A 14,994-nucleotide genomic window follows, 5' to 3' on the forward strand; every position below is an offset into this window, starting at 1 on the left:
AAGAACCTCCATCAACCTTGCTTCAAATTTTTATGAAATTTGCGAGATCTGTACACTTGAAACCAACAAAACACTGCATATTTTGAAAATCTTTTTTTTCCCCAAAAAATACTGGTAGATATCACTTTGGAACAAATTGAAGGTAAATGTTTTCGGTTCATATGACTTTTTACTTTCTTTAGCTTTGAAACGCTCTTGGAACATGTTCCCCAACTTCACATGTCTCGGAATTTAAGATATCTTGAAACCATTTGCTTGAAAAACATTGTCTTGATTTTTCAAATGTGAATAATATTTCCTAATAGGAATTACCTGCTATTGGAGGTAATTCTGTATTGCCAAAATTATTTTACATTACTGTATGTACCTATACTAAAATGTTAACCAATCTTTGAGTGAATACAATGAAAATTGGTGACTTTAAGGATTTACGTACCCCCCTAAAATTTTCAGGGGGTTCAATGTACCCGTGTACCGCCTGTTTCTACGCAACTGGCCTAATCTCGTCTCGGTTTGTTTCGATACCATTTTTGAACTGAAATATATGCCTTACTTTAATTTACAACACATGATCTGTGTTTAATATTTATTAATAATATTTTTAAAATTCTTACAGAGGAAAATATAGTGGAAGAAAGTTAATCAGTTGTCCGGTAATTCGAAGAGGCATGCACAGTGTTGCTCAATACATGAAGGGCATTTCCACTAGTTGATATTCAGGGGCGTGAATTGGATGTTTGCTATGGATTTTGGTGAACTGGCTTGTTTTTCTTATGCCTGTCTGGAAGAGAAATTAGAAACGTCAAGATGAAACAGAATAGAACCATTGCACTCAATATAACGTTTATAGAAATTACAATTTACTACTATCAACCATTTTCTTTTCTATCTCCATACGCCGCATTTTGTAGGGAGCTTTCAGACAGAAGCGATAAATTGATATGATTTTCCTGAATATAAAATATTATTCTGAAAATAAGAGCTAGAAAAAATAAGAGTATATGGCAAGAGAGCAATTGTTGATGTACAGTCAACGGCAATAATAGTGGGACCCCTGATATTCTCACTTTCCTGCAAGGCGTTATGTGTGTTGCCTAACTTTACCGCTATAAGTGGATTTTAATAGAAAAACGTCAATGGCAACTTCTATCACCGCAACTTCCATTACGTCAGAAAGTACAGAACAGAGACTGTTTCGAGAACCAATAAATAATGCTGTTTATGTTATTAATTTTGGTTATCAGTAGATTTTTAACTTTTATAGTTGGAAGAAATACATTTTTGAATGTCTTATTTGAACTTTAGGCTTTCAATTTCTCATATTACAATTTAATGCTGATTGTCGCATTGTGGGATGCATAACAATTGTTCGGCAAATTGTCCAAGACTACATTAATTAATTTTTCTCATGCGTCCTACTTCTTTTTTAGGACTGTATTTTTGCTTATGAGGGTACAGAAGCTATTGTCAGATTACTTAACGTTTTGTTTTAATTGTTAACCCCCCATTGAGCAAAACAAAAGAATAAACATAGTGTTGGATAATTTTCTTGGTAATACTTATGCATCCCACTGTACCTTTTATTCAAATTTTCTTTGTCTTCTTGCCGCCTATTTGGCCAGTTTCTACTGCCAAATCCGAGATATACTAGGGCCTCCCTGATGGCGTAGTGGTAGGGGTCCCACTTTAAACTGTAGGTCCAGTCCCCCTTAGCCCATCTGCGCATAAAGTGGACTTAAACACCAAATTAAATCAAACCGGGATACAATAATTATCACGTCTTTCGACACCCTAGAAGAAATGACAATCTGTACCGAAAATTTGTTGGAACTAAATTTTAAAATTTAAAATTCAGAAATCCCAGGGAGTGACATAATCTTACCAGAAAGTTGGGGAAGCAAAGGGACATCACTTTCATTGGCTTCATCGGAAGAGACAGTTGAAGAGCTATATCCAGTACTCGACACTGAGGACATCTCGTAGTCGGTACTGCTGTCGGCTGGTTTTTCTTGCGTCATTCTAGGAGGATACCGTCGAGGTGTTCCTAAAAAAAGAAGAAGGCCCTCACTCATAGTAGAAAAATACAGTGACCATAAAGTATTTCCAACATTACAAAGGGTCATTACAAAGAAACAGTTACAGCTTTTGTGATCAGGAGGTCCATATTCCCTTCTAAAATTTCGCTGTAAAATCGATGACTTGGGCTCTGTCCGAAAGGTACAAAGTACAGACTTGAAGTATGGTATTGGCGAAAGTGACGTCACCTAGTACAGTTCGAAAGCGTCAAGAACAGAAGTACGCAAGTGCACAGCTCGCAGTAAAGATGGTTGATGACTAGGTCACGTGATTTCCGCACTCGTTGTTCATTTGTTTAACATCACGGAGGTAGAAAGCCAGCAACACAGGTAAGATATACGTTATGGGCCAGTATGTTGTTGGTTAAAGTTCTTCTAATGTATGGAAATGTATGTGTAAGAACATTTGAAAATGCTATGTGATTTCTATGGTGAAAAATAAGTGTTTAAAACGCGAGGAAAACAACGAGTACTCAGTTTTATCTACTGATCGTATTTGGCGCTGCAGTCGAAGTGCAATTCGAAAGACTTTCCCTTCCAGTCTACGACTTGAAGACCGCACTCCAAGGAGAGGCGCAACCACGAATTATCGTCCGGGTGGGGGGGGGCAAATACCAGGATAAACGTACCAATAATAATAATAATTTTAATAAAATAATGTTAATAATAATAATCTTAATTATAAATAATGTTATCATTAACTATAACATTATTATTAAAAAAAGTAAACTTATCCCCTGTGCTTAGCACCACGCCATGAAGGCGTATAGGGGGTGTGGGGGTAACGCCCACACTTTCTTCATCCGCTGGTGAGTGGGGGTGATGTGATCAGCATCACGCCCCTCCCCCAGGTACCCTGTTATTAGACGCTGGGTGGGCGCCGGGGCCTCTTCCAACGTTAGAAAAGTTCCCGGATATGAACCGGCCGGGGATCGAACCCGGGACCTTTAGCATTGTAGTCAGACGCGTTACCGACTGAGCCACCGCGGCCATTATTAATATTATTGATTTTCTTTATTTTACTTCGCTTCTTGTGGCATTTTGGGTTAATTTGCGAAGATGGGGATGTGAGATAATATGATGAAATTGATGAATGGACACTCACAATCATCCATGCCCAAGCCGGGATTCGAACACGGGACCAACATTATTATTATTATTATTTATTATTATTATTATTAATAATAATAAAAGTAGTAGTAGTAGTAGTAGTAGTAGCAGTAGCAGCAGCAGCAATGTCCTCCTCCGTAGCCGAGCGGGTTAAGGCGTTCACTCGTCTTGAGATCTTTCGCTGCGGGACGGCGTAGGTTCGAATCCGGCTCTGGTAGGAATTTATTCTGTCTACGTATAGGGCCGTAGGGGAGCTCCAAGTGAGTGAGCGTAACCCGGTCACGGAGACCTACTATAACGGCTGGGGATACGTCGGGCTGACCCCCCGACTATTCCAATACTGGTTGAAGATCTCCACGCTTAGAGGTGACGAAGGAAAGCGTGGGAGGGAGACAGCCAGTCGGTAGGTACGCCTAGGCCCTTCATGGGCTGTTGCGCAAAGGATTATTATTATTATTATTATTATAGTAGTAGTAGCAATAGAAGTAGTATCAAATAGGTTATTACCCTCGTAAATTATGAAAAAGGAGGTAGAAGTTGGTGCTAAAGCATTTGTGTTCGAACAAACGATTTGAAATATTTTTTGCTTTATAAAAGCTAACCAAATATAATTATTTTTACATTAACATGTATTGGTACAAGTTTCATGCACGATATATGTTTCGCACATATGCAACATGGAGAGACGTGGATACTAAATTGTGTACGTATTCAAAGTTTCTTTAATACATATTATATACAACATATATTATGTAAGTACATTACACAATCAATTCATCCATCTCACAATAAACCAACAGCAAAAATTACATAACTTGTCTCTCAAATGTGCACGCTCCCTTTCCTCCAAACAATTGTTCTTGCATTTAAAACCAAATGAGACGAGTTTTATTTCTCTGTCTGGCAATTTAAAATGCATTACAGAGAAGAATAAAATAATGCGAGCGAAGTGAGCAAGAAAATTTTAATAGGGCGCAAATAATTTCACGGGATGCCAATGCATTCTCTCTTTTATAACTTTTGTCCCTCCCCGATGGTGTAGTGGTAACATCTCGCCTTGTGATCAAGGGTTCCCGGGTTCGATACCCGGTGGAGGCACATGACACAGTGGTTCGGATCCCGCTTTAAAGTGTTAGGTCCAGTCTCGATTAGCCTTTCTGTGTGTAAAGCGGACTTAAAACCACAAATCAATCAATCAGTTTTACAACTTATTTTCATTTAGATCGTTCGGCGCCCAGGGCCGACTCCCGCTGCCTCCTATTAAAGCTACGGTTATGTACTTGATGAGACTAAGAAATGCCCACCCTGTCCGCCCTGTGGTTGCGCCACTGACTCCAAGACCATACTCGGAGGATGCTCGCTTCAAGTACGGTCTCGCACCTTTCGGACACGGCCTTGGTCTCATGATACCATAAAACACATTCAGCTTTCTCCTGCACTGACGCCATTTTCAGTTCCAGCGATTGCAGGGCCTCTAGAACAAAGTGGAAATGCTTTATGAGTTTCTCTCTTTTTTTTCCACAAGCCATGTAGCTGTAACTATAATGGTTTCTTTGTAATACACCTTTGTAATGTTGGTAAAATTTTATGGCCACCCTGTATATATTCCGACCAAACTTTGTGGCTATGATTCTCTTCTGTTTCTTCTCTCTCTCTCTCTCTCTTTCTTTCTCTCTCCACCCTCCCATTCCACCCTTTCTCTACATTTGTTTCTACGTGTCCTAATATTGTTATTTTCTCTTCTGCTTTTCTATCCCTTTCTTCCCCTGTTTTTCTATATTTCTATCTCCCTCTACCTTTATTTTACGTCTTTCTTTCTTTCCCTTTCTCCTTTTCTTCTCTCTCTTTTTTCCTTGCTACCTCTGTTCCTATCTTCCTTTTTCCTCTGTTGTACATTTCTATCCCTCATTCCTTTTCTTCCTCTGTTTTCCTGTCTTCTTTCTTTTTCCTTTTGTTTCTATATATCTATCCCAGATTCCTTTTCCTCCTCTGTTTTCCTGTGCCTTCTTTCTTTATTCCCTTCTGTTTCTACATATTTATGCCCGATTCCTTTTCTTCCTCTGCATTCCTGTCTTCTTTCTTTCCCCTCTGTTTTTACATTTCTATGTCTGATTCCTTTTCTTCCCCTGTTTTGTCTTCTTTTCCCTCTGTTTCACTTTCTTTCTCTGTTGTACAATATCTCCCATCTTTCTCTCCTCTGTTTTCCTTGCCTTTCTCCACATCTCTCTTCCTATTTTCTCTCTTTTATTATGTCTATTTTTCTCTCTCCCACTTTATGCGTGTATGTTAGGAGGGGTGATTCCTGCTGCATTAAAATCGTAAATAATTCTGAATATTTCTCGTGAGGGGTGCACAGGAAATTGTGTTTTTCTTCTCTAATAAATTTGGGCCAACGTGGGTCCTTTTTTGTGCTAGTTTACAGTGCAATGCACAAGTATTGCATGACAAATTTTATATGACTTCATGCAGCTGCTTACCTTTCTTGAATCGCTTCTTCCACTGCCTTTTGAATATTACCGGTGGAGCGCTGCTGTCGTCTTCGGAAGATGAGGAACTGAAATCCCAAGATGGTGGCACGGGGAACTTCATTCTCTCAAGAGCCGCCATCTCATCTGTAGAGCAAAACGAGTGGTTTTTATTATGCATAGATTCTTGGTTAGTTTATGCTTTCTATTAAGATAAATCAATTTACATTTCGTACTCATATTTGCCTTAGAATCTTGTTTTACTTTTATTGTGCATATGTTGTTATTGGTGGGTGTAGATCTTTCAATTGTCTCTTGAAAGAGAGACAGACAGACAACTGAGAGAGAGAGGTAGAGAAACATTCACAAACACACACAGAACCAGACATTATCATCCGTTCTTTTTGTGCATTTTCGATTTTACCATCAGTAAAATATATTTGAAGACAAAGGTAATTGCTTATCTTAGTTGTTATAATAAAACTCTCACCTGAAATTATTTTGTTGGGGGGGATTTGTTACGACAAGATTCTTTGGTGGGGGAAAATCCCCCTTATCCCATTTTCGCATCCTGCTTTTCTTTAAAGGTTTTCGTAGCCAATGAGGATACATTACCTCTGCTTCCCCCCTAAAACAGTGGGCAAATTAGACGTTATGTATGTGTACAGTGGGATGCATAAGTAGTACCAAGCAAATTGTCCATCCCCATGTTTAATATCTTCGTTTTACAAAATGAGAGCTTCAAGAATTTAAACAAATGAATAGACAAACAGCTATTAACCTTTGCACTAGCACACATAAAAATCTATTCCTTAAAAGCACGTGAGTTGCAAGAGAAAAGTTAATGAAAATAGTCGTGGACAATTTGCTGAGCAATACTTGTGCATCCCGCTGTACAGTGGGATCCATGAGTATTACCGTGCAAATTGTCCATGACTATTTTCATTAATTTTTTTCTTACATCCTGTCTGTTTTTAGGCGATGGATTTTTATGTATGATAATGATTGTGATAAATATATCCTGGGCAGGTCTTCGCTTTTGACAGCCCTGAACACTGAGTGTTTACCTTTTCGAAGGACCTGGGATGCAATTTTGAACATGAGTGCGTGTGTGGGCGGGGGTGGGGGAGACGTGGTCTCCTTCCACACGTGGAATAGGTTCTCGGAGTCGCCTTTATCTGAAATACGACCAATGAAATGAAGGAAGGGATATATTTACGAGGTATGGTTCAGAGAGAAGGTTCACGTTACATTCAAGGTCACACACCACCATCCAACGATGTTTAGTTTCTGCCACTCTTTAGTCTAATTGCGAAGATGAGGATGAATTGTGATAAGATGAAGGGACAATCACAAACACATGTGGACAGGACAGAAGTCCCACATAGGATTATACTGGCCATGGGTGCAGACACAAGAGCCTCGCCAGTCTGCTAATTCCAGTCCAGTTCTCCGATAGAGGCGTTGCCAATAGACTGTGTGGTGTGCATCGGGAGGTGGCACTATGACTTGGCAAGTGCCCCTGACAGTGGTCTCTGTCTCTCTCTCTGTCTCTCTCTATCTCTATCTCTGTCTCTCTCTCTGTCTCTCTCTATCTCTCTCTGTCTCTCTCTCTCTCTCTCTCTCTCTGTCTCTCTCTCTCTGTCTCTGTCTCTGTCTCTGTCTCTCTCTATCTCTGTCTATGTTTCTCTCTCTGTCTCTATCTATATCTCTGTCTCTCTCTCTCTGTCTCTGTCTCTGTCTCTGTCTCTCTCTGTCTGTCTCTCTCTCTCTCTCTCTCTCTCTATCTCTCTCTCTCTCTCTGTCTCTCTCTATCTCTGTCTCTGTCTCTCTCTATCTCTGTCTCTCTCTCTATCTCTCTCTCTCTGTCTCTATATCTCTCTCTCTTTCTCTCTCTCTCTGTCTCTCTCTATCTCTGTCTCTCCCTATCTCTGTCTCTCCCTATCTCTGTCTCCGTCTCTCTCTCTCTCTGTCTCTCTCTCTGTCTCTCTCTATCTCTGTCTCTGTCTCTCTCTGTCTCTCTCTCTCTCTCTCTCTCTCTCTGCCTCTCTCTATCTCTCTCTGCCTCTCTCTATCTCTCTCTGTCTCTCTCTATCTCTGTCTCTGTCTCTCTCTGTCTCTGTCTCTCTCTCTGTCTCTCTCTATCTCTCTGTCTCTATCTATATCTCTATCTCTCTCTCTCTGTTTCTGTCTCTCTCTCTGTCTCTCTCTATCTCTATCTCTGTCTCTCTCTGTCTCTCTCTATCTCTGTCTCTCTCTATCTCTATCTCTATCTCTCTCTCTCTCTGTCTGTCTCTCTCTATATCTGTCTCTCTCTCTGTCTCTCTCTATCTCTATCTCTGTCTCTCTCTCTCTGTCTCTATATATCTCTCTCTGTCTCTCTCTCTTTCTCTCTCTCTCTCTCTGTCTCTCTCTATCTCTGTCTCTGTCTCTCTCTGTCTCTCTCTATCTCTGTCTCTCTCTATCTCTATCTCTCTCTGCCTCTCTCTCTCTCTGTCTCTCTCTATCTCTGTCTCTCTCTCTGCCTCTCTCTCTCTCTGCCTCTCTCTCTGTCTCTCTCTCTCTCTCTGCCTCTCTCTATCTCTCTCTGTCTCTCTCTATCTCTGTCTCTGTCTCTCTCTGTCTCTCTCTATCTCTCTGTCTCTATCTATATCTCTGTCTCTCTCTATCTCTCTCTCTCTGTTTCTGTCTCTTTCTCTGTCTCTCTCTATCTCTGTCTCTCTCTGTCTCTCTCTATCTCTGTCTCTCTCTATCTCTATCTCTATCTCTCTCTCTCTCTCTCTCTCTCTCTCTCTCTAATTTAATGACTTGGACGTGTTTTTACGCCAATTTATGCTCGTCTTAAAGCTTCAAGCTTTGGGCTCCGGCTAAGGGCGGCGCGCAGGTTCGAGTCTTCTGGGAGAAGCGTAACAACTTTTCTCCTGAAATTCGGCCTGTGTATGGAACCGGTGTCCACCCACTCACCATCGTTTAGGAATTGGGGAGCTAGGAATGAGCAGCGTAACACGGTCACGGTAACCTACAACGACGACTTGGGGGTTAGTCGTGCTGACCACACGTCACCCCGTAACCGGTTGGATGATCTCCCACCTCGGCAGTCGGAAGGAAGTAGGCCCTTATCCTCACAGGCTGTTGCACCCCCCACCAAGACCCGCTGAACGCCACTGGATTTGGTGTTTCCCAGGTAATTTCAGTGATAAATAAATGGCCAGTAAGGTCCTTGCTACAAGCGATTTTTCCGAATGCAATACTTCCTTTTTTTTCCCCTCCTACAGTTGTTCCGGCCAAAGAATGGACTTGGAAATTATATTTTTATCTTTTCCGTCGTAGAGGGTCACATGAACCGCTGAACCAATCGGCTTTGTCCAGTTGCCGTGGTGGCGCGTTGCCAAATTTTATGTTTCGAGTCGTTTTCGAAACAGGTGGCACCCTCAACAATGCCAAGCCTAATTGTTGCCTCCGCGTAGCAAGCGAATGGGTCTCCGATTCCCGACATCTCCCTAATGCGAGCGAAGGGGGCCTGTTGACAGGAAGACAAAAATCAGGCGTGTAGCAACCGGTAGTAACACCGCTTTTCCTCCCTTGAACTGGAGGCGGAAAGTGTGTGTTTCCTCAAGTCCATTCTTTGGCCGGGCGGACTTTAGTTCCTTATGTTTGAACGGGAGAAAGGTGAAATTTTAAGAGCATTGTTGCCATATTGTGTATTGTGCTATCGGATCTTCATTTTTGATTAAGAGTCCGACGGGTGACCCCAGATTTCCAAAATTTCCGGATTTTCTTTTTCATTTTCCCCAAAATGCTTTTTACAGGATTTTTTCCCAAAATGAGGGGACGTCAGAAACATGTGGTCAAAGAGTGGGCTTTCATGGTGACAGGGTCGCCAATTTTCAAAAACATTGGGTGAACTCAAACACATGAGTTTTAAGTTTGCAAGAAGAATTCTCATAAATCATCCCTTATGTAACATGATATTAATGCAAATGCATTCTTAACTATCTGTTATTTACTGATAAATAAAAAACACTCCACTACGAACCATAATAACAAATACAATAATAATGATATAAATAAATGGGGCTACATTTCTCTCCGAAATTTTGAGATAATCGACATTTTCAAATAACAGTGAATAATTCGAAAAAAAAAGTGGGAAATGAAAACTCCCCTCAGAATGACCCCCAATTGCCATTTTTGAAAAAGTTCTAAATATTCGAAATCTCTTATTGTGTACCCCGACCCCCTGGAACGAAGCTATGTACTATCCACCTTTATAATTCCAGCCTAGTGTTGCCCACGAGACGAGACTTTGGCCTGTCTCGTCTCGTGGAAATGCTGTGCAATGCTGTCTCGTCTCGAAAATATTCGCTTGTCTCCTGACATATGATCAATCTCGTCTCGTCTCGAATTTTTAAAAGCCTGTCCCGTCTCGTCCCGTGGGCAACACTTTCCAGCCCCCCGAAAAAAAATCCTGCATACACTAGTGTCGAAGAGTGTTCTTTTGTCCTGATTAGCTGCAAATTCCAAACGATTTGCATCCATATGTCCGATCAGGCACGTAGCTAGGTTGATCAGTTCGGGGGGGCCCAAAACTTAAGATTTTTTTCTATCAAATCATTGAAAACTAACAAACTATTAATATACATATAGGCCTACATATGTATATGTACAGTATGTGTGTGTGTGTGTGTGTATATATATATATATATATATATATATATATATAAAATCTTATTGGAAGAGAACATTATTTTCTCCTGTAGCCCCCAAAAATTTACGAATATAGACTCACGAAATCCACTGCCATTATTCTGGAATCTAAATGCAGAATGAACTTATTAACTTAATGGCATCTAGTCAGTCTTAAAAAATCCATGTATTTTCTCTTATGTCAGATTTTTGAGGCAGGAGATGGTGAACTCCGCGCAGGTAGACGAGAAAGGAATTTGGGGGATGTGCGGTCAAGGTCAAATGACGTCAGAACGCCAGAACAAAGAAAGAACCCGATTGACCAATCAGAACCGGTTTTCCCAAGGTTAATTAGAATGCAAGAACAGGAGAAAGGTATGCAATCCTGTAGGGCAGGGGAGGGATTCAACCAGACAACAAAGGATGTCTGGGAATGCGCAGCAAGGGTCAAATTTTTTGAAACTGTGCGTCGCTTGCATGCTAGAACATGTTTCTGTCTAAGTAGGCCAAGGTTTTCTAGAACACTAGAACAAAGGATGTCAGGGACTGCGCGATTTAGGTCAAATCTCTGAAGCTATGCGTCGCTTGTAGAACCGGTTTCCGCCGCCAATTAATATTCCGCTCAGGGTTGCCCCAAGGCACAGGACGCTTTAGCGCGGGTTTTGGGCTAGAACGCTTGCATGTCAGAACAGGTTTCTGTCTAAGTAAGCCAAGGTTACCGAGAACACAAGAAAAAAAGGATTTTTGGATACCCAATTAGATTGGAGCGAGAACTTTACTTTGAACAAGGAGAACGAAGCGTAAGGGTTTTTTATATGTACTAGGAAGAAGGGAGAGCTATCAGGGACTGGACCTTTAATTACTTTAATTTTACATTAACTAACATATTTTACTTTAACAACAAAATAATTTACTCTAGTATAAAAACTTCTACTAACAAAGTGTACTATTATAACTTTTAATTTTAGAAAATTGTATTTTTAGAACTTTAACTTTGAAAAATTGAATTTTAACACACTTTGACTTTAACAATGTACTTTGAATTTTTTATGTAAAAGAATATTAAAAAATAAAAAATACTGAACAAATAAAGATCTAAGAAAAAAAGCAAACAACCTAAGTCAAATTCAAGCAGCAAGAGGAATACACAGAAACCAACATGGCATCCAGAAAGAGAAATCAATAGTCACACCCATAGCACAGTTTAAAAAACTACATAGCTGAAACCTTAGAGAAACATAAAACTGCAAACACAATATATCTAGATTCTTCCAAGGCATAGGATAGAGTAAAAACATGGCTTGCTTATGGACAAACTCAACAACATAGGAATAAAATAGACAAGCAATCCTTTTTTAAGTAGAAAATTCCAATTACTCAAATAAGCTACATCATATGTAGTACATAAGAAGAGCAAATTAACATCATCAGCAGTAAACCATCATGCAACTTCTACCTGCTGAAACAACTAAGTGAGTATAATTTATCAGAAAAATGCCTACATTTCAGCCTAATTTACCTCTACATTAATCAGTAAAAAATCAACCTCATTTCCTCGTAGCATTAGCTGTAAATGCTTCTTGCAGATTAACAAGGCTCTGGCGTGTGGGCTTACATCACCTACAATCCTTTGTAAGGTTCGTGTTGTCCTATAAATTATCGATATACATACTAAGTCCCTAGTTACAGCCTAAGCTTTTAGTTTCAATCAGAGGATTTCAGTGTTCAGATAGTGATTGTAGCTTTGTATAATAAACCAAATGGAAATAACCCAAATGTTGATGCACCCAGTAATACTTCAAAAATACCATGAAAAAGGCTATAAGGCTAAATTATTCTTCTAGCTTAGAAAAAAAGTTTAGCAAGTGGACCTATGGTCCATATAGTCAGTTGTCTTTGAACTTCGTCTTGTCCTGTGAATTGTCAATATATGGATAAATGGTTATATTTTAAAAAAGAAACAATGTTGGTAAGCGTCCAGTTATGGACCCATCGGTAAAGGAATTTCAGTCTTTATAGACACACAATAATTTTCGTTACACTAAAAATTTGGCCTCGTATAAAGGTAAATAGTCGAAATGTTAAACATTTCGTGTACTTTATCCAGTAAGCCTTAGCTAGAAATACAATAACAGCGTTACAGACATAAAAATTAAGCAAGCTTTGATATTCTAGTGGCACATAATAAATATAAAATATCCTATAAAATAATAGTTGTGGGTTATGTGAGATCAAAATTTTCAAGCCCTCTCTCCTGCATAAATAGGCTCTAGAATTCACTAAACCTCAAAATCATATTGGGTACATAAAATAAAAAGCAGATGGAGAGTGATGCTGATCGCATCATCTCCAAAATAGCAAAAACAAAAGTATATGGAGCCCTATCTGATATATTTAGGAAACTTTACCTAGTACATCAGTAACAAAATACTCAGCAAACTCTAAAATAAACAAACTTTCCTACGTAGCAGGCGTAACCTGTCCTAAATTAATACAGAAATACAAAACAAAAAATGGCATAGTGGAAATCACTAAACCATAATAATAATAATAATAATAATATATTCTGTGGCTTACATTTTAGCTAAAAGTACTTTTTCTTTAGTGTTTTTGAAAAGATTTAAATAAAAATTAATACAAACCCTGCAAAAAAATCAGTAAAAAAGTTGAAAACATCTATTTGTGCATCCAAAATATAATAAAGATCCTTCCTGAATGGCTTAAATTGTGTTATTTGAGTAATATTAAGCCTAAACTTGTAAAATAAAAGGGTAAAACTTGACGAAACACACTTCATGTGTACAAAATTTAATTCAAAACACATCTAAATTGTGCCCCCTCCATGTAGGACTGCCTTGACGGGGCGAGGGGGCTTAGTAGGGAGGTCATTTTCATTTCATCATTTCACCCATTCTTCACATCCATATCTCACGTTTTTCACCATTTCATCACGTCATTCATCTCCATATCTTTGACCTCCCTCTAAGAAACTAAGGTAGGGAGGTCATTTTCATATCACAATTTCACTCATTCTTCACATCCATATCTCACGTTTTCACCATTCCATCACGTCATTCATCTCCATATCTTTGACCTCCCTATAACTAAGGGTCCTGCTAGAGGAGACAACCTCGATAAAAAAAACCCTATCCCAAGGTGTGAGTTGCACGTGCCGATGGGACAGTGTTGGCTGCAGGGGTAGGTGCAGTCGCGAACGTGGCCTGGGATTTCGGTTTGGTCCTCGAGTAGCCTCCATTTTTGGGGGCAGGCCTTCCTCGGCATAGAGGGCATGTCGAGGCGACAATTTATGGACCCTCCACTTAAAATAAATTTTGTATATGGGTACAAAAAACAACTCAAACGGGGGGAAACCCCCAAAACGAGCGCGGCCTTCGAGCCCGCTTCAATTATCGGAAAAGACAAGTAACGTGCCACGTTATCTTGTGATTAGTATTGTGCAGAAGACCGAGAGTACCGATGAATCTGCAACAACCAAAAAACATGGAGCTGCTACATTAAAGGACTTGTCACCATTTCTGATCAAGAAACAGCTAGACTACGACGCTGGTTCAGATGTACCAGAAATAAAAAAGCTGCGAAACGGGAGTCTACTGATCCAGACCAGCACAGATCGCCAGACCAACAACCTTTTAAAGCTAAGATCTTTGGGCGACTTCCCTGTTAATGTTGAACCTCACCGTCAACTTAACAGTAGTAGAGGTGTGATTCGCCACTGGGATCTGCTAAATGCTGAGGAGGAAGAGATTCTTGAAGCACTCTCAGACCAACATGTGACCGCAGTGCAGCGAATAAAGACTCGTAAGTCCGGAGAACTAGTACCAACTGCTTCACTCATAGTGACGTTTCAAATGACCACTCTCCCAGATATTGTACGGGCTGGATATTTGAGGCTAAAAGTCCGTCCATACATCCCTAACCCGATGCGATGTTTCAAATGCCAGCACTTTGGGCACACTCAGCCTTCCTGCAAGGCCACTACCGCCCTTTGTGGTAAGTGTAGTCTGCCTGATCATGGGACCGAACCTTGTTCTTCTGGTCCCAAATGCATTAACTGCCAAGGCGAGCACCCAGTCTGGCATCGTGACTGCCCCTCTTTCCAACAAGAGAAGAAAATCAGAGAGTTGGTCGTCACAGAGAAAATCTCTGCGGGTGAAGCCAAACAACGTCTCCGCGAAAGTATACGCACCACTTTACCTGTGCCATTCGCTACAGTTGCTGCAGCTGCTCTTACCCGTCGCAGTGTAGGGGTACAAACCAGCGACGTGTCAACTCAAACACCAACGATTCCCGTAGTAGCCCGCCCTGCTTCGAGGAAACCAGCAACCACTCCTCGCTCCACAGAGAGGAAGATCAGGCAGGTGCATTCAAAGGAATATTTTCTTAAGTCTACTAGCTCTCCATTCAGGGTGGCAGCCACCACCCTGAAACTTAAGGCGCAGCTGAAAGCTGCCCGGCGGGCGCTCAAAGCACCCACCCCCACTCCCCCTTCTTCATCACCTTCGCCCTCTGTGTCCTTACCCGAGGATATGATACAGGACGAAGCCGCGGACGAAGAATTTATCAAGGTGACAGGGCCTAGAAACAGAGTACGCCTCAAAAGGTAACTATAATACCTCCAGCTATGGCTTATTGTCTCC

The 14,994-nt window shown here is 40.5% G+C and overlaps 1 protein-coding gene across 1 annotated transcript in view; it reads right to left on the reverse strand.

The window, feature by feature from the left end:
- Positions 1 to 594: 594 nt before the first annotated feature.
- Positions 595 to 14,994, reverse strand: part of LOC145981957 (uncharacterized) — a 39,321-nt gene continuing 24,921 nt past the window's right edge. The window contains exons 4-6 of the mRNA XM_083115451.1: positions 5,663 to 5,797; positions 1,883 to 2,044; positions 595 to 781 (exon numbers count right to left, since the gene is read on the reverse strand). Coding sequence (XP_082971577.1) covers positions 741 to 781; positions 1,883 to 2,044; positions 5,663 to 5,797 — 338 coding nt within the window. The 3' untranslated portion in view covers positions 595 to 740. The remainder of the gene's footprint in view (positions 782 to 1,882; positions 2,045 to 5,662; positions 5,798 to 14,994) is intronic.

The sequence above is a fragment of the Lepisma saccharinum genome, chromosome 30 (genome assembly GCF_977018435.1).
Source record: "Lepisma saccharinum chromosome 30, izLepSacc3.1, whole genome shotgun sequence".
Taxonomy (NCBI): domain Eukaryota; kingdom Metazoa; phylum Arthropoda; class Insecta; order Zygentoma; family Lepismatidae; genus Lepisma; species Lepisma saccharinum.